General features: G+C 44.2%; 2 protein-coding genes across 3 annotated transcripts; both read right to left on the bottom strand.

Moving 5' to 3' along the window:
- Positions 1–1445: 1445 nt before the first annotated feature.
- LOC137803129 (potassium channel subfamily K member 4) lies at positions 1446–8329 on the bottom strand. 2 transcript variants are annotated; one of them, XM_068601416.1, is made up of 8 exons: positions 8264–8329; positions 7034–7163; positions 6535–6805; positions 4307–4421; positions 4039–4199; positions 3750–3936; positions 2717–2859; positions 1446–2636 (listed from the first exon to the last, which is right to left on the bottom strand). In XM_068601416.1, the coding sequence occupies exons 3-8, from the start codon at positions 6721–6723 to the stop codon at positions 2031–2033; spliced, it is 1401 nt and encodes a 466-aa protein (XP_068457517.1). In that variant the 5' UTR covers positions 6724–6805; positions 7034–7163; positions 8264–8329; the 3' UTR covers positions 1446–2030. The 2 variants fall into 2 exon arrangements, with proteins under 2 accessions (XP_068457517.1, XP_068457518.1); XM_068601417.1 differs by lacking the exon at positions 8264–8329 and adding an exon at positions 7294–7320.
- Positions 8330–14383: 6054 nt separating this feature from the next.
- Positions 14384–21974, bottom strand: adssl (adenylosuccinate synthase, like). Its single transcript, XM_068600688.1, has 13 exons — positions 21534–21974; positions 20933–21035; positions 20426–20494; positions 20035–20085; positions 19891–19957; positions 19656–19763; positions 18665–18746; positions 18133–18259; positions 17891–18045; positions 16971–17095; positions 16763–16860; positions 15300–15449; positions 14384–15194 (listed from the first exon to the last, which is right to left on the bottom strand). The coding sequence occupies exons 1-13, from the start codon at positions 21765–21767 to the stop codon at positions 15142–15144; spliced, it is 1422 nt and encodes a 473-aa protein (XP_068456789.1). The 5' UTR covers positions 21768–21974; the 3' UTR covers positions 14384–15141.
- Positions 21975–26258: the final 4284 nt, after the last annotated feature.

Genomic DNA, 26258 nt, shown 5'->3' with positions numbered 1-26258 from the left:
ATTCAGGCACCAACAAACCAACGCAAGTTCCGCCAAAATCCTTGAATGTATGAAAGTATGCTGTGTAAATTCGTCTTGGCCTCTCAGAGGGAGGGAAACGTGTCAGTGTGCCATCTGCTGGTTGTGTTGAAGGATAATTAAAAAATCTGCATTAATTTATCCCTTAGCGAGGGAGGAGGGTAATCATGACCATCAACTCCAACTTTTATGAATCTGATATTTTGTGCTCTCAAGTTTTCTCTGGAAAATGAAACGCAGACAACAGAAGAACCGCAGATCCGTTTGCTGCATCGCCGCGTTTGTCCTTGGTGCCATTTTCAGATTGAAACACCAAGGTAGAGTTTCCAGCAGAGTATCACTTACATGGATCAACGGAGGAGCGACAGCGCATGCTAAAAGGGCCATATTGACGACCTGAAGGGCATTTACAGTACATCCATAACGCGGTACTGTACGCTGCTCAGATCCTGCAGCACGGCCGTCTGCACCAACCTGAGCCTGCAGAGGGATCATTGAAGCCACACGAGTGTTCATCCTCACCGCGTCTCTGTGCACCAACGCACGGCCTGTGTTTACTGACAGAGCCATGACCAATGCGATGTCCTTCAGAAACAGCTGATATCAGTTTGAAGCCTGATCGGTTTCTCTCGTAGCGTTTGAAGCTGCTCTATAATATTTGTGTCTGTCGCTTCAGGAGGAAATATTTCAACAACCATTTGACGGATTGAGGTTTCCTCCTCAGACGTTCATGGTCTGTGTTGGTCGAGATGTAACGTCTTCCTTTCCTCAGCGCCAGGTGAAGCGTGGCGGTAGATTCTTCATGTTGTTAAACTTGAATTAGTTTTTGTCTGAATATAACAGCTATCATACTATTATTTTTAAAAGCTTGCCAAATTAGAAATGGATTTTATTTAAGTCTTTTGCCAACCAAGCTGTTCTTTCGACAATATATTAATATAATTCTATAACAAGTGGATTGTACATGTTATATGATGACAGGGTTTCATAGAGGCTCCAACAGGTTATGTTTTATTATTATGTTGGTTGCGTCCAACAGGTGGACATGTTATGTGTTTGAATCTATGACCCACTTCATCTGCAGGAAAGACCCGAAAACCTCCAATTATATAAATACAGAGAGAGAGAGAGATCTATATTTATATATAGATATATTGTACTTTAAATATGGGACACGTCTTGTAACAGAGCCTGGTTTATCTCTGGGTAACTCACATCGTGATTCAGCTCTCTTATGCAGCTTTGTCAGACATGTTGACCTATATTTCATGTGTGTGTGTGTGTCGGTGCACCAGGGCACTAACCCAACACGTGATGATATAAAGACGTGTTCAACAGAACAAGTTCCCCGGAGGTGCAAATGTGCTGGAAACAAGAACTTCTAATAAAATGTGAAACATGCTTTCCTTTCAAAAAACAAACAAATCTTTATTGCATATATGAAGGACAGTAAGATTAATGAGTTTTGGCCATCAAACTGCAAATATTATGGTTGCACACAGTGTTTAAAACATGTTTCATAACATAAGATGTGCAAGAGCGTGTTTAGTACCCGTTTACTTGTTGGCAGGATTCAGAGTAACCGTCTCAGACCAGCGCCGCCTCTCTTCAACGTGAGCGTCTCACTTCCACCACATGGGCTTTATTTTTTATTTTGGTGGCGTTTCCTGTTTCCTGCACTCGTTCTTGGATTAGTTAAAGGTCGGGAGCCGTCATGTTGAGAGAGTGGTAGTGCATTGCTGCCTTGGCCCAGTAGAGAGCAGTACCTCCTCAGAAAGTAATGGGAACATCGGCATACAAATCCCCTCCTCCTCTTGGGTGGAGGCGCACACACTCGCATGCGAAGAGCAGTAAATGCAAGCCACGCGTGGCCGAGGCTTCTGCTGCCTGTTTCCTCTTAAGTGTCTGTAAGTTAGCAGTACATATATACAAATACATTGACACCTCCTTTGTCAGAGCATGGACACGTCTCATATCTCTCATATCAATTCCTGGAGCTTCTGTGCAGCTTCCTAACACTTCACCGGTGGCGCTGCAGCCGGCTGCGGGCCTCCACGCGGCTCCTTCCTGTCGCGGCCGGAGCCGTCGGTTTTGGGGCTTCTCTGCGGAACGGGTCTTCTTTGACGTCTCCTCTTGGGCGGCCGAGAGCAAGCGCAGTTGTTTTCTGACGTGTCCAGCAGAGGATCCAAATGCAGTTTACCGCTCTGGGCGTCGGAGGACTCATCGATGAAGGCGAGGTTCTCCCCAAAGTAGTCCAGAGGCTGAGACAGGTGTGGGTCTGGAGCAGCCTCCTTCTTTTGAGGCTCTGCAGCTTTTTCTTCAGGCACTCGCTCCGTCTGCGTGACCTGAGAGTCTGTTTCCGACTCAGACCCCGATTCATTGGAGGATGAGGAGGAAGAGGAGTACGATCCCGTCTCGGTCTGACTCCCTTGTTGCTCCTCTTTCCCCTCGGCGGCCCCGTTAGGCGACGCGGCGGCGCCGTGGTTGCGAGGGCCGTGGCGATGCTTTCGCCGACGCCGCTTGAAGGGGTCGTCCATTTTTCCCGCGATGCGAAAATCCACCGACATGTTCTGGATGTTCTGAGTCCAGTCGGTGGCGTGGGCTCGCAGCTCCTCCATCTGAGAGGACACAACCACAGAGGATGGAAGGGAGGCGGCAGAGACACAGACGACAACGACAGACACGCAGGGAGAAGTACCTCAGCTCTGGTCTTCTTCGATAGAACCCGAAGCCAGTTACCGATCATCGTCAGGATGGATGCAAAGTAGGCGAGGCCCAGCAGGATCCAGAACCACACCAGAGGCTTGTACCAGTGGTCACTCCCCGCATTGCCTGAATCCCCTTTGAGGAGACACAAGGACCCAGCGCGCCGTGTGTAAAGGTAACACGTCCATTCATCTTTTCTTTACAGAGTAAATACACATTCAAGATAGGAGACACTAAATGCTCATCAATAATTCACCTCTGACAAGAAAGTAATCCTGAATTATTCATGAGGCAAATGAAAATTGTCTGTGCGAAGTGAACTTAATGCATTACAACTGACATGTGTCTATGGATGATTAAGTCCTGCTCCTCATCGACTGATCAATACATTCTACGAATAAAACACGAAAATGCGAAAAGAGGCACGAGTCAGGTTAAACAAATAAGACTCCAACAGAAACTATGTTTTCACTTCAGCTGCTTGGCATAAACAGTAAATATTGATTGATCTGTGTATTAAATGATGTCGAGTGACGACCAGCTATGAGCAGTGAGAACGACACGTTCAGGAAACGTAAAAACATGAGAGGCTCTCTTGGTTTGTCCAGTCCGGGCTCCTGTAGAAACGAACCCGAACCCTAAAGACCCGCTGCCTGAGTAGATACGATGCTAAGCTAACACAAACACAACCACTCCGAGTTTCAGGTGATTACACAAATGAACACGTAGTTATGAATATTGTATTCTATTCCTGCTCCTAAAATGAAACAGACTGGTGCTTTAAATACGAGATCTTTAACGTTTCCCTCCCTCTTTCTTATGATTTCTTAAATGCAGATTGTATTCCTCATGTTTCCACAATGGCAGTGATAAAGTTATAGAATAAATACACATTATGTTAGAATGGGAACATAGCATAAATGTTTTATATAATCATGTCTAATGTAAAGTTGCACCTCTGCACGTTCTGTCCAGTCACGTGGGCGATCGATTACTGTTATATATTAATAACTTTATTGATATACCTGCTACGTAGTCTCCAAACCCCACTGTAGTCAGGGTGATAACGACAAAGTAGGCCGACTCCAGAAGAGTCCACCTCTCCACCTCTTGGAACACCAGGATAGGAACGGCGACAAAGAGCAGGCAACCCAGCAGGATGGAGAGCACGGCTGAGATCACCCGCACGATGGTGGGGCTCACGCGCCATTTCTGTCAGCGGGTGGAAACAACACAGCGGCATGAGGCAGACTCAGTGACGCACACGTGCAGCGCGAGCCAAGAAGACATTGGAAGCTCTGTGAAGGGTCTGACCCGGAAGAGCGTCTCTATTTTGGCAACAGCCTTCCTCAGCCAAGTTCCCAGATGGTCTCCGACTCCGGCGAGCAGGATGCCAAACATCGGGATTCCCACCAGAGCGTAGAAAATGCAGAACAGCTGCCCTCCTTCTGTCTTGGGGGAGATATTTCCAAAGCCTGAAGAAGTGGGGCGAGAGGTGGAAGATCAGGCGAGTTGAGGACACAAAATGTAAAGGTCAAAGATTGAATGATTGGCGGCCTCAAAGCTGCTATCGGACACCCACCGATGGTCGTGATTATAGTCCCTGAGAAGAAAAAGGCACTGGCCAGATCCCATTGGCTGACGAAGGTGAAGTTGCTGTTTGGATCCACACCTGCACCGACCGCCTCCACCACTTCCTGAGATGGGAAAGTAGACAAGAGAGTAAAGAGTAAAGTTTAGTGGTTAGTTCATGGAACAGTTCAGCCATTAGTATTTAACCCGATGGTAAAAAGAGGAGTGAGCAAAACCAAACAAACTGGATTCATTTCTGACTTGTTGAAAGCTTCAAAGGCACAAACAGTGTGAGTTTCTCTTCATTGTTCAATTAAACAGTTGAGTAACATTGGCTGTATAAAATGCATTGTCATGGCATCAGCAGCAGGCAGTTAGTGACAAGGAAGCGACTGTGATGTCCGTCCTCAGTGGATCGACCCACTGCACAGACTCATGATCTAATTATCTCTTTTCTGTCTGTTGGTGCTTGAAGACATTTGTTAACTCTGAGTTTATTGATGGTGACGTTGGGATGGAACATGGTCTCTGCAGACATTTTTATGTTTAATAAATTAGAAGTGTGCGATCCCAGAGCGGCTGCAGCTGGTTGATGTGTCTGCTGGACTGTTGCCTCTGCGTGTCGGTCCCAACTCATTTGGGGAAACGGATTGATTTCTATTGTTTTACGATTCCATCTGCGCTTTCACTTGAATCGCTGAAGCAGGGACAAATATTTGCCAAACTAACACAGCACATCTTGAGTTGTGAAATTAGCTGAACGTCGCTAAACCTGACTTCACACTATTCAAGTTGAGAACAGATTGGAGCAGGAAGAACTTCTGTATTGAGGACCTGTTGAAGCATCAGCGGGCATCGTTCAGTGAAACCTGAAACATGTGAACAGCTGCCGGGTTCACTCATGAACAGGAGCGCGTACACCTGCTTTCATGCACCTAATAAATACAATAACTGTTTGTTGCAGTGTGTATTTCTGTTACTTCCATAATGTGGACAAATTGCACGAGAACTCTTTGTTTTAGAAAGCCACCATATGTTTAAGGGATTATAATGTATATTATGAATACATTGTGCAACACACATAGACCTAAATTAAAGCATATTTTCTGTATGAAATCATATGAACTTAACTTATTTTAAGGTAAGATATTATTTAACCATTTTTATGTATTTAATAACAGTTTTACAGGAGTCTATTTATATTTTAGAATATAGATTTCATTTTTAAATGCCCTTTTTCCTTTTATCTAAATACCAAAGCTGTACATGCAGCTACCTAGCTGGCTAACTTGCTAGGAGAGCATAACATTAGCAGCTAACATTAGCAGCTAACATTAGCGGGTTAGCTCAGAGTTACGCCTGCAGCATTTTGAGTCTAAATGTCCCTCAGAGAAAGACACAGCTAACACGAGGAAATGGTAACAGCTAGCTCGTTAGCCAGCGAGGTTAGTGGCATTAGCAGCCTGGGTAGGCTAATGCTAATGCTAAGGCTAATGCGTAGTGCGTTCATTTACAGCAGCATTGTCATTGCTCTAGCTGACGGGAGCGACTTGGATATTGTCTGTAACAGCTGTGCTAGTTCAGGAGCAGCAGGAGGGGGAGGTGAAGTAACACTTCATTAAACATTTAAAACAAAACTACCATGTTTACATCTGTCATGTCCTTCAGTCCCTTAAAACCTTTTTCGCTACAACCAACAGTGAAATACAACTTTCATTCTGGACCGAGGACAAACATCTCAAGATCACAGCACGGATGCCAACATGGCCGTTAACGCTCAGCTTTCATGCACTTGCACACACATCCTGGAGCTGACCCGTCCCTACATCGCTGCTCAGACTACAGACTCCTACGATACTGTTATCGGGTCCACAGGCCACAAACACTGAAGGGTCACCCTGCAGGTCCAGCACAGCGTGCCGTACGCTGTCAAACTGAAACAAGCTCCAAGTGGAGACCAAAAGTGAAGCAGTCAGGCTAAAATGTATTTTTAGACAGATGTGGGCTGTCTCTAAGTTTCAGAAACTGTTGTAGAGACACAAAAATAATACATAATACTAAAGAACTTATTCTATAAAATTATCAGTCTGACTCTCAGCTTTTTTATTTCGCCAGCGAATTCATCTATAAATCCAACCGCTGAAGTATGTAAATTGTCACTCACAAGTTGTGTTCATAAAGCTTTTTCAAATTGATCACATGCCGTCACGAGCCACGTCATGAGGAGATCTGCTGTACCTCTATCAGGGTCTGCAGGTCGTCCGGGCCCATGCAGGTGAAGTTCAACAGGAAGTCGCGGCGCGTCTCCTGCAGCTGCATGTGCTTGCCTTCCTCTCTGGGAGCCTCCAGCGAGCGGAAGACCACGGCTCCCAGCACCAGGTAGAGGAGCACCCCCGTGAGGATGCCCAGCAGCGTGGAGCAGCGCATGGCTCGACTCAGTCCGAACGCAGGCTGCTGTTTGGCTTTGCCGGCCTCGGCGCCGGTGTGGCCGGGATCCCAGCTGCCGCAGCTGAAACATCAGCGGCCACACGGACACAAGGGTTTAGGCTGGAAACGGCGCCCGGCTGCAACCCGTCTGCACCTGAGGCATTAAGTGGACTCAGGCCTCACCTCACGCTGACACACAGCAAATGAAACATCCTCTGACCCTGACACTTTGAGTTGACTGCACGAGTACAACAAAACATGTATGACCAGCGTCATGAATGCAAAGACAGATTAATAGTTGAGCTCATACCTGTCAACCCGCCTCAGCTGCCCACGCCGTCGTCTTTTCAAGTCCTTCTTGTCACCGGGCCTGAAGATGGAGTCCCTGGACCCGTAACCACTGGGGAGCCCGTCTACCTCACACTCTGAGGGAGGGGGCACTGGAGAGAAGCAGAAGCACTGATGTCCACATGCTCACAGTATTCATACAACGATGATCTTGAATAAGACAAGAGCAGCGATACGTTCACTTTCTCACAAAAGCTGTCAGTCGTGAGGATAATACTCAACAAGGTGAAGCTGTCAGGCGTGGCCCCGTCACACAGTCCCTCACGTTCTGGTACCAAATTCACCTTTTGTCTTTCTCTTGATGGTCACACATTAGCTGGAGCCATCTCCTGATCATATGCATCATGTAAAGCCTTTAGATTGTGATACGGTTCTATTCCAGCCACACCTTTGTAGTATCAGACGGAGAAAACTATTGTCGGAGATGTATTTCCTTCAGATGACGCAGATCAGCGGTTGTAGAATAAATATAAAGTGCAGGAATACCTCCTACGGACTTGTCGTATCTTTGGAGAAGCAGAAGTGTTAGATGTCTGGAAACCCGGTGATAGATGTGTCCAACACTCCCTTTGTCCCCAAATTTCAGAAATGATTTAAGGGGAAAGGTTTTTTATCCAATTCCCTCTGCACCGCTGGACTGCAAGTCAGACCAATAAAACAGTTCCCATCTCCTTAAGTTCTGGAGCTGCAGCTCTTTAGTCAGCAGATCTGACAACACGACAGCAATAAACTGTCACAGCCAGAATAAAATATACACTTCTCTCCAGTTTTACAGCGGCCGGGAATACACAACGAACCGTTCACTGACGTAATGGGACAGAAGTTAGCAGAGTAACTCATACCTATAGTGGTGAGGTGCATTTAAATGGCTGGTTGTGACATAAATGCAGGGTATACATAACAAACCAGGAGACCAACACCACGGTACATATGGGATTGTCCAGGTAACAATTTAGTAGTTCATAAATTACTTAAAGATTATCCACTTTTTTTTTCCACACCAAATACATTGTTGAAGCACGTTGTGGCCCAACAGCAGACTTAGAAGCAGCAGCTATCTGCTGCAAACCGACTGCAGAAAGCCAGACAGATAATACACCGCGAGACAGAAGGAAATTATAACATGGCTTGCATTAAGTGCCAAGTGCTGCTGCTGCAGCCGAGACACAGCGTAGTGATCCCGCTTTATTACCACTTAGGGTTCCTCCTGGTCCGTAAAGATGTTTGATACCGGAGAGTCCAGCCCAAGTGTGCTTACCTCAAAATGAAGGATCGCAGGAATCCAGAGGACCAGACGCCTCATGCACAGTGTTTCATGAGTTCAGGCAGCCGCATACGGGGAGGTGTGTGTGTGTGTGTGTGTGTGTGTGTGTGTGTGTGTGTGTGTGTGTGTGTGTGTGTGTGTGTGTGTGGGAGGGAAAGGGGGGGCTGTTTGTGTGTGTGAGTGTGTGTGGGTGTGCAGGGATGCTCTTGCTGAGCACTAAAGGGAGGAAAAAGATACTCAATCCAGCTGACTTTAGATTGAGTGTGAGAGAATTAAAGAGAGAGAGCAGCACGGATGACGATGGAGATGATGATGGAGTTTTGGATATATTCAGTTTCTTCAAACTTCTGTTAGATGAGTTTTTTTTTCCAGTACTTATATATATATAATTCTATAACAACATGAAGACATAATGCAGCTTCCTTACGTAGAATTCTTCCTATTGCATTGTTTTCTCCTGTGAGTTCAACTGAATGTCCAATGCAGCGCTGCAGTCATATCAATACTTCTGTGTGATCAATCTTTGAGATTCATTGAGATCTGACTGCCAGCTCTGCACCCTGCTACGTCCCACCTTCAACACAATCAGCTTGACAGAACTGCTGCTGCTCTCTTTCTTTCTGTGTGTGTGTGTGTGTGTGTGTGTGTGTGTGTGTGTGTTTACAACCGACGGGGATGCAGTTTCTCAGGCAGATGTTATATGTTCCTGCAAATGTGTAAGGTTATTATTCGAGGATGCCTAACAGAATTGGGCAAAAGGCCTGCTAACGAAAACTAGCATGCTAACGAAACCTAGCATTTTAGCTGATTCGGGTTTACATTGTGCCTTTTCAAACTAAAACTAAAATACATTTAATTAAATCCTCTTGTTATTATTACATGTAATAGTTAGCCTAATCATTCAGTAGTATAGTTTGAAGTTTTGTTCCCGTTCCAGCTGGTTTCTCTTCACCCTGCGTACTGAGCTACAACCTGTTCAGCCCACAAATAGTTTCACCAAAAACTTCTTCAAGTCTCAGCACAAGTTAACGAAACAAAGAGTCCTCAGTCTATTAGCACGCTAACATGCTGACACAAAGGAGGCAACCTGCAAACCAGTACCACATCTTAGCTAAACGTGTTAGCATGCTAACATTAGCTAATGGATAACGATACAAATGTCTGTTGCTAATGTTCTTCATATCTTTGCCACAGCAGTGCTGACAGCTGAGCACACAGGAGTATGAGAACAACTATCTTCATAATCTATACGACTAAATATATCACGCAGTATATCATAGAAACTACTATCACCTTCATAAGTAGGCTGGTAAAGAGGAAATGTAGGCAAAATGTTGTCTCTTGTCTTTTGGAAAAAAGACAAATGGGCGGCACAGACGGAAAGCTAAGACCACAAAGCCAAGTTGGCAAATTCCCAAATCGCTCCAGTGCCGTTCAGTCAGTGCCATTGATGTGTGTGAAGAGCAGGCGTGTTACTTTAAAGGAAAACACAAACAGGAACTTCATGAGTAGCTCGCCACATGGGTTTACTCAAACAGAAATGATTATTTGTCTCATTTTAATTAGCTGATCTTGTGGATGGAGCTTTTGTGCGTCGCCTCCTGACTGAATCAATGCTGTTGTTCGGCCCACAGAGGATGTGAGGAGTCATATCTAGAGCTGCTGCGATGACGGCCATCTATCAATAATCAGTCAAACAATCCTCGCCATCTCCAATCAATACAATTCATCCTAATCAGGAGCGCACAGGAACTAACGTTCGTCCTGGAGTCCAGCAGAGCTCCTGGGACGTGAAGAGCAAAGTGCTGCAGCAACACGTCAGGATACGATATGAGATACGATATGAGGGGCGAGAGAGTCACTGTTCACAGAGCAACCGGGGTCTGGAATTAGAAGTATTACTCTCTCTCTAGATATATATATATATATATATATATATATATATATATATATATATATATATATATATATATATGTATATATATGTATATATATATATATATATATATATATATATATATATATATATATATGTATATATATATATCATTCAGTATATATATATATGTATATATATATACATATATATATATGTATATATATATACATATATATATATGTATATATATATATATATATATATATATATATATATATATACATATATATATATGTATATATATATATATATATATATATATATATATAGATGTATATATATATCTCTATATATATATATTGAGAGAGAGAGATACAGTATATACACATATATACACATATTTACATATACTTGTACACATATACAGTATATATCCATATATATTAAAATATATATAAATGTATATTTACACAAATATACATACACATTCATAGACACAAAAATACTGTATATCAGCACACATTTACATATACTTGTACACATCCTGTGTATATCTATATATATATATATACACAAACATACATATACACACACACACACACACACACACACACACACACACACACACACACACACACACACACACACACACACACACACAGGGAAAATTCTAGTGGATTTCGTGAATATTTTCTTTTTTTTAAAGATTAAAATCTTCTTCTGTCGACTGCAGATACAGACGTTCATGTATGTGTTTCTCATAACCAAAACCTTTATGTAAACATATCCATCACATCCGACTGAGTGACTGAGTGACTGAATGACTGAATGAACAACCTCAGCAACACCAGTTCACTCTGACGAGGACTTCACCAGACAAGGAAATAGAGATGAATGCAGCTTTTACAAGTTAAAAAATATTTAAAAAAATATTTAAAAAATATTCTTTTCACATGTTTAAGCAAGTGAAAGACTGATGTACTATAGTATACACTGTACACTTTGTTTTTGTGCTGTATGGCATTAAACTTATAAATATATATATATATATATATATAATATATGTTTGAGATACACTTAGTGCACACAGATATGTTATTTAGTTTATTAACTGTAATAAACCGATGATCTGTTATCACTAGTTGGTAATTGAGCACATTGTAGTATTTGTGTTATGAGGAGCAGACACATTATCGTTGTATTATGAGTACACACTACGTCATGATGTATTTAGATGCTTCTGTCAAAGGAGTATACAGTGTGTGATTCATCATGAGATATAACTTTACACATCATTCTCCATATTTCCCAGCAAATACTTTGTGCTCGGTCTCTCCTTGCTCGGTTGCAGAATTGGATTTTGTCGATGCACTCACCTAATAAACTGTAAAACACATTTAGCTCCTTCAATTCAATCTGTGTGAGAGCTGCCGTCTCTCTGTTCTCACAGAAACTGACCGCAGAGCAACAGTCCAATGAAGCAGCTGTCAGGCATCAGGACACCGAGCAGGACGGAGAGCAGTGGTTATGAATACGAATAAAGGCAACGTCGACGTTATTATCACAGGGAGAACATTCATCAACGTTGGTAGTTTTTGCATCGCTCTCACTCGTTTTCCTGCCACAACAAACGTGATGTGATCACATCATCAATTAAAATGAAGTTCCACGAGACCGCAGGAGCCAAAAGAAGACGAATGAATACAAATAAGTGTGATATAAATAAGTGTGATAACTGATGATTGATTACTGGTTAAACACAATATCTAAATGTCCATGGCTTAGTTATACATAATATCACTGTCGGGTTTGTCACCCTGATGAGTCAGGGAAACTCTTCTGAGTCTTCATCAGAGGAGAAAAGTAGTTCAACACAAGCATAACTCCATAGTTTCAACTCAAAGGTCATGCTGATGTCATAACACATCTAATTCCTCTCATCACCTCCACAACACAGCTGGTCACACACGCAAAGAATAAGACAACTTAAAGATTCTTACTTCTAGTTGGTCGATGGCTTCAGTTCCAGGTGTCCATTTATTGTAACGTATGATTCATCTGGCAGCGTGGAGGTAAATGAATTTACATCCAGCCATTGGGGGAAAAGATCTGGAAGGAGATGTGATGAGCGATGACCGTCAGAGAAGTAGCCACACTTGAATAAAAGGCTCAAATTGATTGACCTGGTGATGAATGTGCTCTCAATTACAAGTGAAGGAAGGTGGTAGTAAACAAGGGAGAGAGAGGGAGGAGAGGGAGGAGGCCTACACCGCTATTATGAGCACTTTATTTTCAATTAAGCCTTCTTGCGTCTCCTGTAAGCTCACTACTTCACTTTCTGATGACGCAGAGACTTCTGGGACTGGAAAGTGATCGGTTAGCAAACGTCTGCAACTTTGCTCATTTGACGGGAGATGCACTTCCAACGTCCAGCGGAAGACAAAACGTCAGAAATATACATGTTTTACTCTTCAGGCACAGAAACAACACGTCTACTAATCAATCAACCTGCTCTGATGGTTACAGGATGTTTTCCTGTAACTGTTAGATCTAGTAGGACCCGCCTGTTACGCTGTAGATCACTAACCTCTGCATTATTCATCCAAATGCACACAGGCCTGCTATCCAGGTTTAAACAGACTCAGGAGCCACAACATCTGAAACGCTTAATTATATTTCATATTAACAATATTAACAAAGACGCCATTCACAAATGGAACTTTGCTTTTGTTTCCTTATAAATTGTTGTTCATCAATTGTGTTTTTATTTCATGTTACATGTCATCGACAGTGGCGTTAACCTCGAAGTACCCGCCCCCTTTCTCTTTCAGCCAATCACAAGGCCGGGACATCAACTGTCTTTGAGAGTTTTTTGTTTGCTTCAACAACCAAAAAAACTCTTTGTCCTTCACAGTTTGTCAGCGAGCGGCTGCCTCTTCACTGTGACGCCTGAACAGAAACAAGAAGCTAACATAGCTACTTAGCCTAGCGGGTTAGCTGATAGCATGTAGCTTGTCACCAAAATAAAAGGAAAGGTGCGTTACCGTGTCAGCGTTTATTTACAGCAGCAGCTGAATAATTGATCCATAATTTTTTTGGTAACAAAGAGCTCGCTGACGTGTTTGTGGTGATTTTGGCGTCAAGACATTATGTAAATGTTCATATTCAACATTGTAGTATTCATTCACTATTGTTTGGGGCTCCATTGTCTGGAAAACAGAAACAAACCTTTGATCGACTTCACAGACTTGATGTAAATCCTCTGCAGTAAACAACAATAAGACCGCATGAGTCAACATGAAGAGACGACCTCGTTTCAGGACTGCTGATATTTTATATTTGATTACTTTTGACCCTTTTAACCTTCATCTGTACGCAGACTTTGATGACATCATTTCCGAGCACATCTCCGCTCACCTGAGCGCTCTGAGCGGCCCGATGCCACCTGTGTGGAGCGCAGGGCCCTTAACGGATTACATGCAACATCTGAGAAGCTGCAGGCCTCTTTTACACCTCGAGCATCGATACGCTTCACACTTTAATCTAATACCTCCCCGGTCCTGAAAAGCTTTTAAATCCTGAGAGGAAGTCGGATAACTAAGGAGGTTTAAAAAGTAAGAAAGAGAAAAGCGTTGCAGGCTGAAGGAGGAGAGAGCAGACGTCTGTCCACCAACGCCGCGAGGAGCCGAGGAGCCAGAGGTGTTTTCACTCATCAGCAGATGAAGAGCAGCTTCACCGTTATTCACTCTTTCAGCTGCTGAACGCGCAGCTTTGATCAATAATGAACCGACGCGCCATGGAGCCCAGGGAAGCCCGGTTCTGATTCTGTATCACGAGAAGAGACGCCTCTTCTGACAGATGACCATCCAGGACACACAGCTTCTGACCAGAGCAGCTCCACACGCTTAATGGAGATGCAGGTTTAAAAAGGGACACCACAGCCAGTAAAGGATAATAATAATAATAATAATAATAATGTGTGCATAATGACAATAAGTACCTACATTTACTTCTGAACTCCTGTAATAAATATTGATAATAAAATAAACTGTAGCTGCGCAACAGAAAGATGTAAGTATGATATAACACAACCCAGAATATTTACACGTTAATACACAATAATTCAGTCAAACTCTTTACTGAAACCTGAATGAACAACAAACCAAAAGTACGTTACTTTCCTTTTATTGATTAAGAGCAAGCCGAGTCTTTTACATCACCGACAATGAATGAAATGTAGGAAACATTTTGAAAGACTCTGAAACACTCGTCGCTCATTTCTTCCCCTCACATTCACACTAAGAGCAGCCAAAGTCTCTGGACGTAGAACTCCTACTGACTTTCCCTCAATCGTCAAGAAAAACAGCTATTCAACGTTGTTTAGTGTTGATTTATTTGCTATGAGGAGGATTTAAAAAGCACTATGTTCATTCCAACAACTGAGATGAATTTATGTATTTACGGTTTAAAATCGTTCAGTAGAAAAGTTCACTGACTGATCGCACGGCTCTCAGTCGTCTTTCCTCATCACAAAGCCTGAAAACTAAGCAGCGATATTCTGCTGTGCCCTTTAATACGACGTCTCCTGTTCAGCGACCTGTTCAGATACACGAAAAGGAGGAAGAGAACGGAGAACAGCCATCAACTAATTAGATTCAAATGCTCAGAAAACAAAACTGCTTTACTGCATGGAATGGAGAATCGATGGATCCGTTGGCACCGTGTTCTGAAAAATTAACACCCGAATAAATATAGGAAACGTGTGGAATGCATAAATTACATCTGGGAGAAATTATTGCAAAAATGTGACGGAGAAGCAGAAACAAAAAATTTCACAATTAGCCTCGCTGGTGAAGTTTACTGGAGGAGAGTTTGCATTTTGAACTCCTCCGGTAATCAGAACATGAAACTATCTGATCCTGCAGGATCAAAACAGTTTGATCATGCTCTCTCTGGACTTGCCCACGCCGACCCACTTCACTGCAACGAGAAGAAGCAGAAGACACGGCGTGACGGCGCGTTTGGCAGAGCGATTAACAGTTTGGCAGCCGTCCACCCGTTAATGCAAAGTGCCGCTTTACAAACCTGGCACTTGCAGGAAGTCCTCGATGAACCGAACGTACTGCTGCGCCTGCGGCGGCAGCTCCTCCAGGCTGCGAGCCGACTCGGTGCTGCAGCGCCAGCCGGGCAACGTCTCGTAATCCACCGACACCCGCGTCAAGACGTCCATGTTGGCTGCAGGAAGACACCGAGGACAGTGAGGCACAGGCGAGGTTTGTGTTTACAGTCACTGAATAACACGACACACCGGACCCTTTTGTGATGTTTATGCTCCTTGTGAAAAGCAGGATACAGCTGATCGTGGACGCGATGTTCCAGCTGTCATCTGCTGGTTATTTGTTCTGAATCGTTTCATCGATGTCTCTATGAGGTCGCTCAGAGGTTTCTTCTTTCTCGTGATGAATTACTTATTTATAAAGAAGCTGATGAACACATTTTTGGTAAACGCATCATTTAAAGTGGAACTGAGAATCTCAGGTTTCACAGACCTGTAGATTAAATCATCTAATCTACAAACTCCTGTAAAGCGACGATGCGTCCCTGTGGTCGAAGCCTCGTCCCCAACAGTGACGACAATATGTTGAATGTGTCGTCTGCAAACACTTTGTCGTCTCTTAACACTTATTATACAGGTGTTCAACACAAGGTAACGCAGTAACAACAGGAGGCTTCAAACAGGCCATGAGGTCGCTGAACAGTTCAGTCATCAACACCAAAGACGGTGATCGGAGCAGTCCAGCTCCCGAATGTACAGATAGATTAATATATCTAATATATCTATATCTCCATGGCGGTTAAACACGGCAGCACCCAGAGCACTCACAGGATCACATCTGGATCTGAGCCTCACACATTCAGCACCATAAAGAAGATGAATGTAGAAGAAACTCAGTGCTGGAAGTAGTTTCATCATCCTCTGGTTCATTAGCTTAACAATTTGCTCCGTTAGAAGATAAATGCTCTGTTCGGCTGCAAAATAGATTTTCAAAAAGCCAAGATGTTGCATTTCCGGCTCATAAAAGCTGACCGGTGTAAGATAAGACCTTAAGGAGCATAAAAGCTGCGTTCATCCCCACAACCGAACGCTGAGTCGTCCTTCTGGAGGTAATAATCCATTGAGAACACTGGTCCTCTCCCTCGTTTACAGGAAACACGTTTCTGCCGTTAAAACGCTGGTGGATCGATGGGTTGTTTCAGTCAGAGATCAGGACACGAGATGAAACGTGGACATGTACAGCTTGTTTTGTCGTCATCTGTGGCGTACAAAACAACATGGAGTCCACAACTGGTTTCATATCTCTGGTAATTGTACTATTTTGGATTTTTGGCTGTAAAGTCAGAAACAAAACGCAAATTTGAAAACGTTATGTTGAGTTTATGCAACTTTTTTCAACTGCAGCCTTTTCATCACTCTGCTTCATACTTAGAGGCGATGTTGAATCAGACAAAGAGCTGATCTAGAAAACACTGGAACGGTGACGACCTACCGGGGAAACTGGGTAGAGACTTCCCATCGACCTTATAGGCCACGCCCACTTTAATCTCAGACAGCGTGTCCAAAATGTCCAGCTTCGTCAGGGCGATTCTGCAACAGAGAAGTCACTCGATGAGCGGCCGGCGAGCATCACCAGGCTTCACTGCCGCTCATGTCATCGCAGCAGCAGGTGATATCATGAAAGGGTTAAACATTCTTACGCAGAGAAGCCGTTGACCATGTGGGCGTATCGGACCAGAATCAGGTCCAACCAGCCACAACGCCTCTTCCTGCCCGTCGTCACGCCAAACTCTCTCCCTCTGGACTGCAGCAGCTCTCCAGTCTCCTGGAACACAAAACCACAACACGCTTTAGTCGCTGGAAGAACATTTACCTTCACAATCCAACATGAACCAGCACTTTTAAAGGGTACGTTGTTGCTTCTGCTTGTTACGACTGTGTGAGGACAGTCAGCTGCTCTTCATCAGGATCGTCCTGCTTCAGTTGCTCTCTCGGCACGACCACACCGTCCACTGAGCCGCCGGGCGCTAAGTGGTGGCAGACTTATTTTTCCCAGCAGTCTCCTAGATTTGAACTAACAGACGTCTGACCACAAGTCTGCCTTTGATGCAGAAACTTGACACCCGAAAAGCGGATGTCATTTGAGACTCATGCGATTATCTCGTTGCTATATTTTACATTTCAGATTTCACATCTGAATGCAACTCAAGAAGCATGTCAACAAAGTCAACTTTCCATTTGGAGCGACATCTTATCCAGTTAAGGGTCCTATATTACCAGAAATGATAGTTTACATTTGTTCTCTGAATGTAGGAGCAACATCTAAAATACTTCCAGTAGTTCTTTATCATGAGAATAACCATATGTAGTCATTTTCCTCACAAAGTGTTTCAATGAGTGCCCTATAAAGAGTTAAGAGCGTCTGAAAACAAAACATGTTGCTGTGTGGTAACCTGACGACACACATCTCTAACATAACATACAAAAAGCTGCGTGTGAGAAGTGTGCGTGATGAATTTGAGGCGTTAAACCTCAACACGAGGTCTTCTCAGCCTGATGGCGTTAATCTGTAATCAGCAGCTTTGTCCTCATCGAGGTGCAGAAGAGAAAAGAGTCTCACGTTGTCCTGCTCTGTTGGGAAAGCACCGACGCCCACGCGGGTGGTGTAGGCTTTGACGACCCCGTACACGCGGCCGACGTGCGACGGCGGCACGCCGAGGCCGGTGCACACGCCGCCCACGGTGCAGTTAGACGACGTCACGAAGGGATACGTCCCTGGAGAGAGAGACGCAGGTTAACCCGAGGAGGCAACAGAACCCAGTCCACCTTCAGAACAAAGTCCACGAACCCAGCGGTGCTCACCAAAGTCAATATCCAGCAGAGCGGCATTGGCTCCCTCCACCAGGATTTTCTTACTGGGACCATTAAGAGCTTTGTGCATGAAGTACACCCCATCGGTCACCAGGGGGCGCATTCTCTCTGCATATCCCTGAAACACACGTTTTACAACACTGAAACCTGAACACTGATTACAACCAGTGAACTGAGGAGAGAGCAACACAGATCACCAGCAAACACTGAATAATCATTGTTTTAAAAGCGGCATTACTGTAATAAGACTTAAACAAATATCAGATTTACAAATGACAAAGATTGTATAATTGTTTCCAGACGCAAAATAAAGTTATTTCTCACAGCAGTCATATTAAAGTGTCGGTGGTGTGAGTAAAACATGAATGATTTCTCTGTTCTTGTGTCTCACACACGTGTGAAAACCCGACTGACGTGTAGAAATGTCTTCAATGAAAAAAACAACATCGCTGCCGAGTGAAAAGACACCGTGACGTCGTTCCGTCAGTATTTTCTTGGCCCTGACGCGATGACCCGTCCTCACCTTCAGCTGCTCCAGTTCACCGTCGACGTCCAGGTTGAGGTTCGGATACATCGTCAGGAAATGTTCAGCCAACATGCGAAACCTGCGAAGAGGGCGGAGCTTGAGAGGCCGCGTGAACACGTTTATGTGCAACCCGAGTGCACGCCACAAAGTGACATCACAGCAAAGTGACATCACAGAAAAGTGACATCACAGTATGGATGGGCTAGCATAGTGCTTCTGTTTCAGGTGCTGCCACCTGGTGGCCGGAGAAGGTAAAGACAACAATGATGAACTATGGACACAGAGATGAATGTCTGAGGTTTTTGTAAAGATTTGATTTAAATGCTCCCAGAATGTATTACAAACTCAAACTTGTGTTTTGGGAGGATCTTCACATTTAGGGATTGAAACTTCCCTTTAACAAGAGAGAGACCTGTCACAGTGCTGCAACATTAAACCCTCAACAGATAAGATATGAAACGCTGTTCACACAATGAAGTCGAGGTACTGCGTCCCATCAGCAGTCTGACATCTTACGTAAGTCATATCACTCGTGCAGGGTTCAAACACGTTGTGACTAATGGATTTCCATGACTTTAAACCAAATATCCATGAGCAAACATTGTTTGAAATGTGTGTGTAAACAGTAAAAAGTGATAAAATGTAGTATTTAAACTAACAAAGAGGATACAAAGCGTACAGTAAACCTTAAAAGACTCAAATGAATGAGAGACAATAGTTTGATTAAAAGAATAAACATTTATATAGATGCCTGTATGTATGCCTACTTATATATTTTGAGCTTCTGTCTTTTTTAAGCATAAATATTATTTCAAACTTGGCGTGAATGAATGTCATGAACACATGAATATAACACATTTACAGGACTTTTCCAGGCCTGGAAATAACTATTTAAAATGAGCGTAAGAAACCTGCTCATGAGTGAATATGAGTTGATGAAAATTAACAAAATTGGAATTAGAAAAGAAAAGCAAACAGGAAAACTCACTTGCCCTCAAAAACCTTGAAGTCTGAGACAAGGTCACAGACTCGCAGACCGTTGCGAGCGGCTTTGGAGGAGTAGGCGGGACCGATGCCCTTTTTAGTGGTTCCCAAACTGCAGAACAAGCAAAATCACAACATTAATAACCAACACAACCCATGTGTGTGATAGAATAGAATCACAGCGTATAAACTTCAAAATAAATGATTTACACTATTTAAACAGATTAGAGGAGATTTACTTTTTCCCTTCTTGTTGCTGCCGCTGCTGCTCCTGGATCCCGTCCACGGCTTGGTGGAAGTTGAACACTGCAGGCGGATTGAAGCGGCCGTCAGTACGAGCACGTGTCCAATGCAAAGGTTTAAATGGGGAAACGCTTACTCACCCAGGTGGGCACGATCAGAAATCTTTAATCTCTCCTCCCATCCTTGTAATCCTGCACAGGAGACAACACATCACAAGTCATTACCTCATCGTACACATCTCATTGCAAATTCCAAAAGTCTTGGACAAATACAATCATAACACTGTACTTTTTAGACCCAGCTCTAATGGTAATTAGGACCATTGTAATCAGTAGTCCATGGGCCAGATACTAAACCCAGTAGTGTGACGAGCAGTGTGGCCCCTGCATGTATCAGTCTGTATACACATGTGTGTGTGTGTATGAATGAGAGTGAAAGGGGTGAAAAAGTGTTAAGGGCTTTTACAATACGATTACGGACAATGCTTTCTAAAAGAGGGAAGTAATGGTGTTTTATATCAGCATCTCTTACCTTTGCCTTTCAGCAGGTTCTTTTGAGCTTCCTCAAACAGACCCGGGAGGTGGATCACCACTCCATTGCCTGTAACGGAAAAAATTAATAAAACTCAAACGAACCTCGTGAGAAAGAAAGTCATGCAAGACGTTTCTTATGTGGCTCATGTTTTCCCTGAAGTTAAATTTGTATAATCTAACAGCTTTAAAAACAGCACCACTAATGGTTCCTCTTTCCATGCGTTCATCGAACTAGAACATACCTCAACCTAAAAGAGGAAAGACTACATTAAAGTACACTGCTGCAAGTCTTAAGTACAGTGTGTGCAGATGTTCCTCCACGTTACCGTGCATACTCTGTTTAGCGAGGTGCAGATACAAGAACAGCTGCAAAGAAACAGACACAACTCTCTGTTGTGCAGCCTCTGAGTCATACACATAGCGTAGTATTGTTTTATTAGGATCCTTATCTTCCCGCCAACTTTCAAGTCCTTCATAAGCAAAGCACACAAGCATGGCCTCGTACCAATGAAGGAGACAGCCTTCTTGTTGAGCACGCCGCTGGGCAGCAGGTGGAAGTCGTACTCCACCGAGTCCACAACCACCGTGTGACCCGCATTGTTGCCTCCCTGCAAACAGCACAAACACCAGTTTTACACCGACGGGACCCCTCGGCCCGCTTCACTGGGAACAGGGCCAGTGTTTCCAGTTGGTGAGCAACTAGCAGACGTTCACTAAACGCACATTTCAGTTGAACGTCACTGTGTTGAAAGAGAGCGGAACAGCTGGGCAACAACAGGCTGCGTTACGTAACAGTCACTGGATACAGTCATTATGAGTATTAGTATTATTAGCGGTCATGTAATGGATTCAAAACACAGTTAGCTACCACCAGATATGAACAATAACACCCGGATGAACAGGCAAGCGGTTATTAGCATCAACTTAGCGCTTCTACATCCGGGAGGTCAGGCAAGGTTGTTGACGTCGGAACCAGAACATTTCCGTTAAACGGCTGCTCCGGGGGCACGGTAACAGTTAGCGGGGGGTTGAATATCAAGGCGGTTGAACCGAGCAGTCGGTCTGAGTGTTACGTGTGACGGTAAATCGACGGCGTAGTTGGGTACCTGGCACCTGCAGACAATATCCGCGTCCATTGCGAGCAAGTCCACAACTTTCCCCTTGCCCTCGTCGCCCCACTGCGCGCCGAGCACAACGGTCACTTTGTTCAGAGGCTCCTTCGGGACGCGCAGGGAAAGCTCTTGGGCGACGCTGTCCCGTGGCCGCTTCACGACCGGCTCCCCGTTCACGGAGACGGCCTCTTGTCCGTTCACGTTAGCCATGGTGCTGTTGGATGCCATGCTGCTGCTGCCCCGCTTCTACACACCGGAATATCGTTTTACCGCGTTTCTCTGCGTCACGGGAAGTGTGCGTCTGCCGCGTCGCCGCTAGGGGGCAGTGTGTCTCCTTATATCTGGGTGTCAAATTACCGGACACAAGTACGCTGCTAACGCTGCTAATGCTAACGCATTAACCAACTGACACACGGGCATTATTTGTAACTCGTTGTGTTTGTTTGTGTAGCTTGTGATGATTCAATGAATCAATTAATTAGGCATCCGTTTATGAGTTGTCGAACGAAGAGTACACAAATGGTTCACTCGTCTTTACTTCCGCATTCGCTTTTATCATCGGGGAGATTGAACGTACCTAAAGTAATATTCGACTTTTCGCTTTCAACAGCTCATATCGACGTAGTACACATTGACCCGTAAAGATGTAATGTGTCAAAACGTAGAAAACAAACTCCACGCAGACCTCGTTGATCATAATGACGTGGAGGTACACGGATGCAATGCAGCAGTGTGTCCATCCGGCCGCCAGGTGGCAGCAAAGGCAGCTGTTTCATATTGAGTGGACACTGGTGCATATGCCAATGTAAGTCTACATATTTAATAACACATCTAACAAAGTGACTCAGAGTCATATTCCAGCACATGGCTGCTGGTTGCTTTTCTGGACAAAAACTTCCGTCTGTCAGTTGTTTTTATAGTAGTGTGTGGTCTCATTAGAACGTGAACTCAATGATTCGTCTATTTGTAATCATTTCATGATAATGAAATCATATTGTTCATGACCATATGGTCTGTGCACACAGACTTTATTAAATACCTGCAGCTGATTGTCTTCCACCCCATAATTCATTGAGAGAAATGTGCAGAGTGCACAGGCCACATTGGTGACACTTTGGTGGCACAAATTATCAATATGGTAAATTAATGTTGGAATGCAAAATGTAAATGTTGGCTTGACAGGGCTTACAGCTGATAACAACCTTTCCTGAGTGTGTCGTTGCAGACGTATGCAGCGCCCCCTCTGGTTCCCTCTCGGGTACTCGCTGGTTGCTCTGTCAGCACTGTTGCCCTTGTTTGCGCCGTTAGCTGCTAGCGGCTAGCTGAGCCGCCGCCATGTCAGGAGGCAACAGACGGCGATAGTTTGGTATTGAGCCTCTTTAAGAGGATTTTGTAAACACGCTAATGTTGGATTTGAATGGAATGCACTCATAATCAAGTATTAAGTACATTTACATGTTGACAAATTGTAATTTCAACATGATTAGTTTAATTTCTAATTCTTTTGTAGACTGCATCAACATAATTACGTTCTGGTGTCTCAATTCCTTTAATATCATTTTGATTAAAAGTGACTAAGGTAGGTAATAGATAATCGTGCACAGACCAAAGAGGACACATGACAGACTCATCCATTCATGAAGTAACACATTCATTTTATTCATTGTAACACAATGGATTGACGTAAACAGCCACAAACCCACAAGGCGTTCATACATTCTGTGGCAGTCAGAGGGACGAACACAGCAGTGGCCTACAGAACTGACAGGCAGACGTTACAACCCTGGCTGTCAATTCATAGGTCATCGCCTTGTGACCCAGCGGCCTTCACATCCACTCAAACACAAATGACACGCCGCTCCTCAGGCGCCGGCATGGCGTTGAGCGCCGGCATGGCGTTGGGCGGCTCTCTGCGGGTAACAGCACCTCCACTGGAACAGACTCAGCTTCCACATGGAGTTGCTGTTACATCCAGCGAGCAGCAGGAGAAGAGAAGATCCTCAACAGGTCAGTCACCTGCAGAACGTAGGACGCACCTACAAGGACGCTGCAGGGTCGGCCGCCCGGCCTGGAAACACCTGGGAGAAGAGAGAGAGAGGAGCGAAGGAGCAAGAAGATGAGAGAGAGAGGGAGAGGGAGAGAGAGGGAGGGAGAGAGAGAGAGAGAGAGAGAGAGAGGAGCGAAGGAGCAAGAAGATGAGAGAGAGGCGTAAAGGAGGAGAGGAGAGGAGAGGAGAGAAGGAGCAGGAGGCAGCGCTGAGGAGATCTCAGGTTGGGAGTTGGATTCAGTTGCTTTAGTAGAGGAGTCTCTCTCCTTGTGAGTGACTTTGACCGCTACTTTCCTCCGCCCAGTTTTATGGCCTGAAGCGGCATCGTCGTCGCTCTCCTTCCTCCAGCGGCCAAAGGGCCGAGGCCGCACAGATAACAGACTTTATGGCCGCTGTAACCATGAGGGCTCGTTTCAAGATGTGAATATCTGGGTGTGTCTGACCTGTGGACCCGCCTGCATTTCCTGCTTCCACTGACGTTTGTCCTCATAATTACTAAAAGATTGTCTTCGTAGTTTCCCAACACGCAGTCAGTTTGAACCTAATGGAGTTCTGTTTCATATCTGAGGATATACTGCGTACAGTGATATCTCTGTTAGACTTTGCCTTGCAATAAAACTCTGGACAGGAGAAAAACAACAGAACAATAAAGCAATTACATGATTATCAGCTGTGTTGGACCTTCTCTGTGTGCACGTTGTTGCTTTTCATCCTGTTGAATAGACCAATCAGACGGCTCCAAAGACAGACACACTAATCAGAAAGATACTCCAATTACATCCCGTTTGTTTTATTACATTTGATCTAATATCTTTCTCTTTTTTTGCTAGTAAAATCCATCCCGAAACAGACATTTCAATGTAGTCACATGCAATATGCTGAAAATATTGATCTTTTCTGGTCTCGTACGTACTTTTATGTCAGGTATTCTTTTGGTAAACGTTGGATTAGTCGCTGTACTTTCTTATATTGCTGAACATGTTACAGTGATTCAGTCTTTGGGCTCAGAGCTGTACTCACCTGTCGATCCGCGGCCCGACCGGAGGAACGAGGCCAAAGGTTCTCCGGAGCCGCGAGGACGTCAACACACGAGGGGCCGAGGGGCCGAGGGGCCGAGGGGAAGAGAAGGAACCGAGGAGACGAGACCCAGAAGGAGGAGACACAGAGGAGGAGCAGCTGCAGGAAGAAGCTGCCGGCAGCGAAGACAGAGAAGCAATGGCAGCGAGGCCGAGCAGCCAGTTTAAGGGCTCCGGAGTTGGGGGAAGGTTAATTATTACACCTGCAGTCAATATTTAACAGGCCAGCGCCCTGCCCCTCAGTCCAACATCCTGATTCCACAGCGAGTGACACGCAGGGTAGGGCGGCGGCAGCACATCGCTTTGTCCCCTGCAGGAATATGTATTCACGCCTGCAGAAACCCCCTGTGAGCAGTACATGAGTTATGCAGTCCATAACTCACAAGACTTTATCTTCTTCATTAGATCTTTGTAATGCAAAAGAAACGACCTTCGCTTGTCAAACCGTAGAGGTCAAAGCAAAATGAGTTGACCTCTAACTTCACTTTGAAATGTAGAGGACACGCAAGATACAGATGATGTACTATGAGCACGAGCAACACTTACTGATGCATTTCTCACTCTCACACACACACGCACACACTCACACACACACACACACACTCACACACACACACACACCTCTGCATAACACGCCCCCTCCACCTCAGCCTGGACTTGTTTTTTAATCTTTTCTTGTTTTTAATTTTTCTTTGGACAATCTTTTGTAATAGTGTGTGTATGTATATATTATGTTGTGTGATGTGTTGAGCTACCTGGACCCTGACTTTCCTTTTGGGGATCAATAAAGTAATTATCTATCTATCTACACTTCTGCTCTCTTACCGGAACAAGCAGATATGAAACTCAGCGCTGCTACAGATTGGAAGAGAGGAAGAGACTTTTTGATGCACACATGATAAAACATGTCAGAAATATTCCTAGTAAATATACAGAAAGTCACAAAAACACAAGAAGCTCTTATATCCTTAAACATATGAAGTTATGGTAAATGACCCTGAAAGATAAAATCTACCTGATGTGTAATTCTTTAACTTTAGGGCACCGTAAAAGTGACTCATGACATGTGACACAATCCACTGATAATAAAGTGTTCAGCGGCTCTCTGAGCATCGGAGGGTTGTATTCATATATATATAAATATAATATGTTATCCTGATGTAGCCTGACTCTCTGGGTCTCTGTCTTTAACACTGTTTTAACGTCTTCCCTCCCTGTGAGGAGATGAGGAGAGCCTGAAGGATGGAGGAGACGTGATGTGACCTAACGAGGGCAGTGATGAAGTCATAATGAGACATAATGTTTATGAGCAGCTCGGGCTCGTTGGTCGCTCCTGAGAATCACAGTTGTAACGTCTTCATGTCACAAACTCCTTCAATGAAGTGAAGAATAAGTCATATATTTGTAAATCTGGACATTCTCCTTCATACTCGTCCTCTTTGTTCATAATCTTATCTCAGAAGTTAGAGAGCAGAGTCCAGTGTCTCTCGGAGGAAATGTGCAGCATTAATCCTCACGCAGATAAAAGTCTTTGAAGGTCATCATAATTTCTGCTGCACTTTGGATCAGATATCAATCTGCTGAGCATGATATGAT

The sequence above is a fragment of the Clinocottus analis genome, unplaced genomic scaffold (genome assembly GCF_023055335.1).
Source record: "Clinocottus analis isolate CAN_PGR_092001 unplaced genomic scaffold, fCliAna1.0.p SCAF_5, whole genome shotgun sequence".
Lineage (NCBI taxonomy): Eukaryota > Metazoa > Chordata > Actinopteri > Perciformes > Cottidae > Clinocottus > Clinocottus analis.
This window is presented reverse-complemented; position numbering and strand designations above follow the sequence as displayed.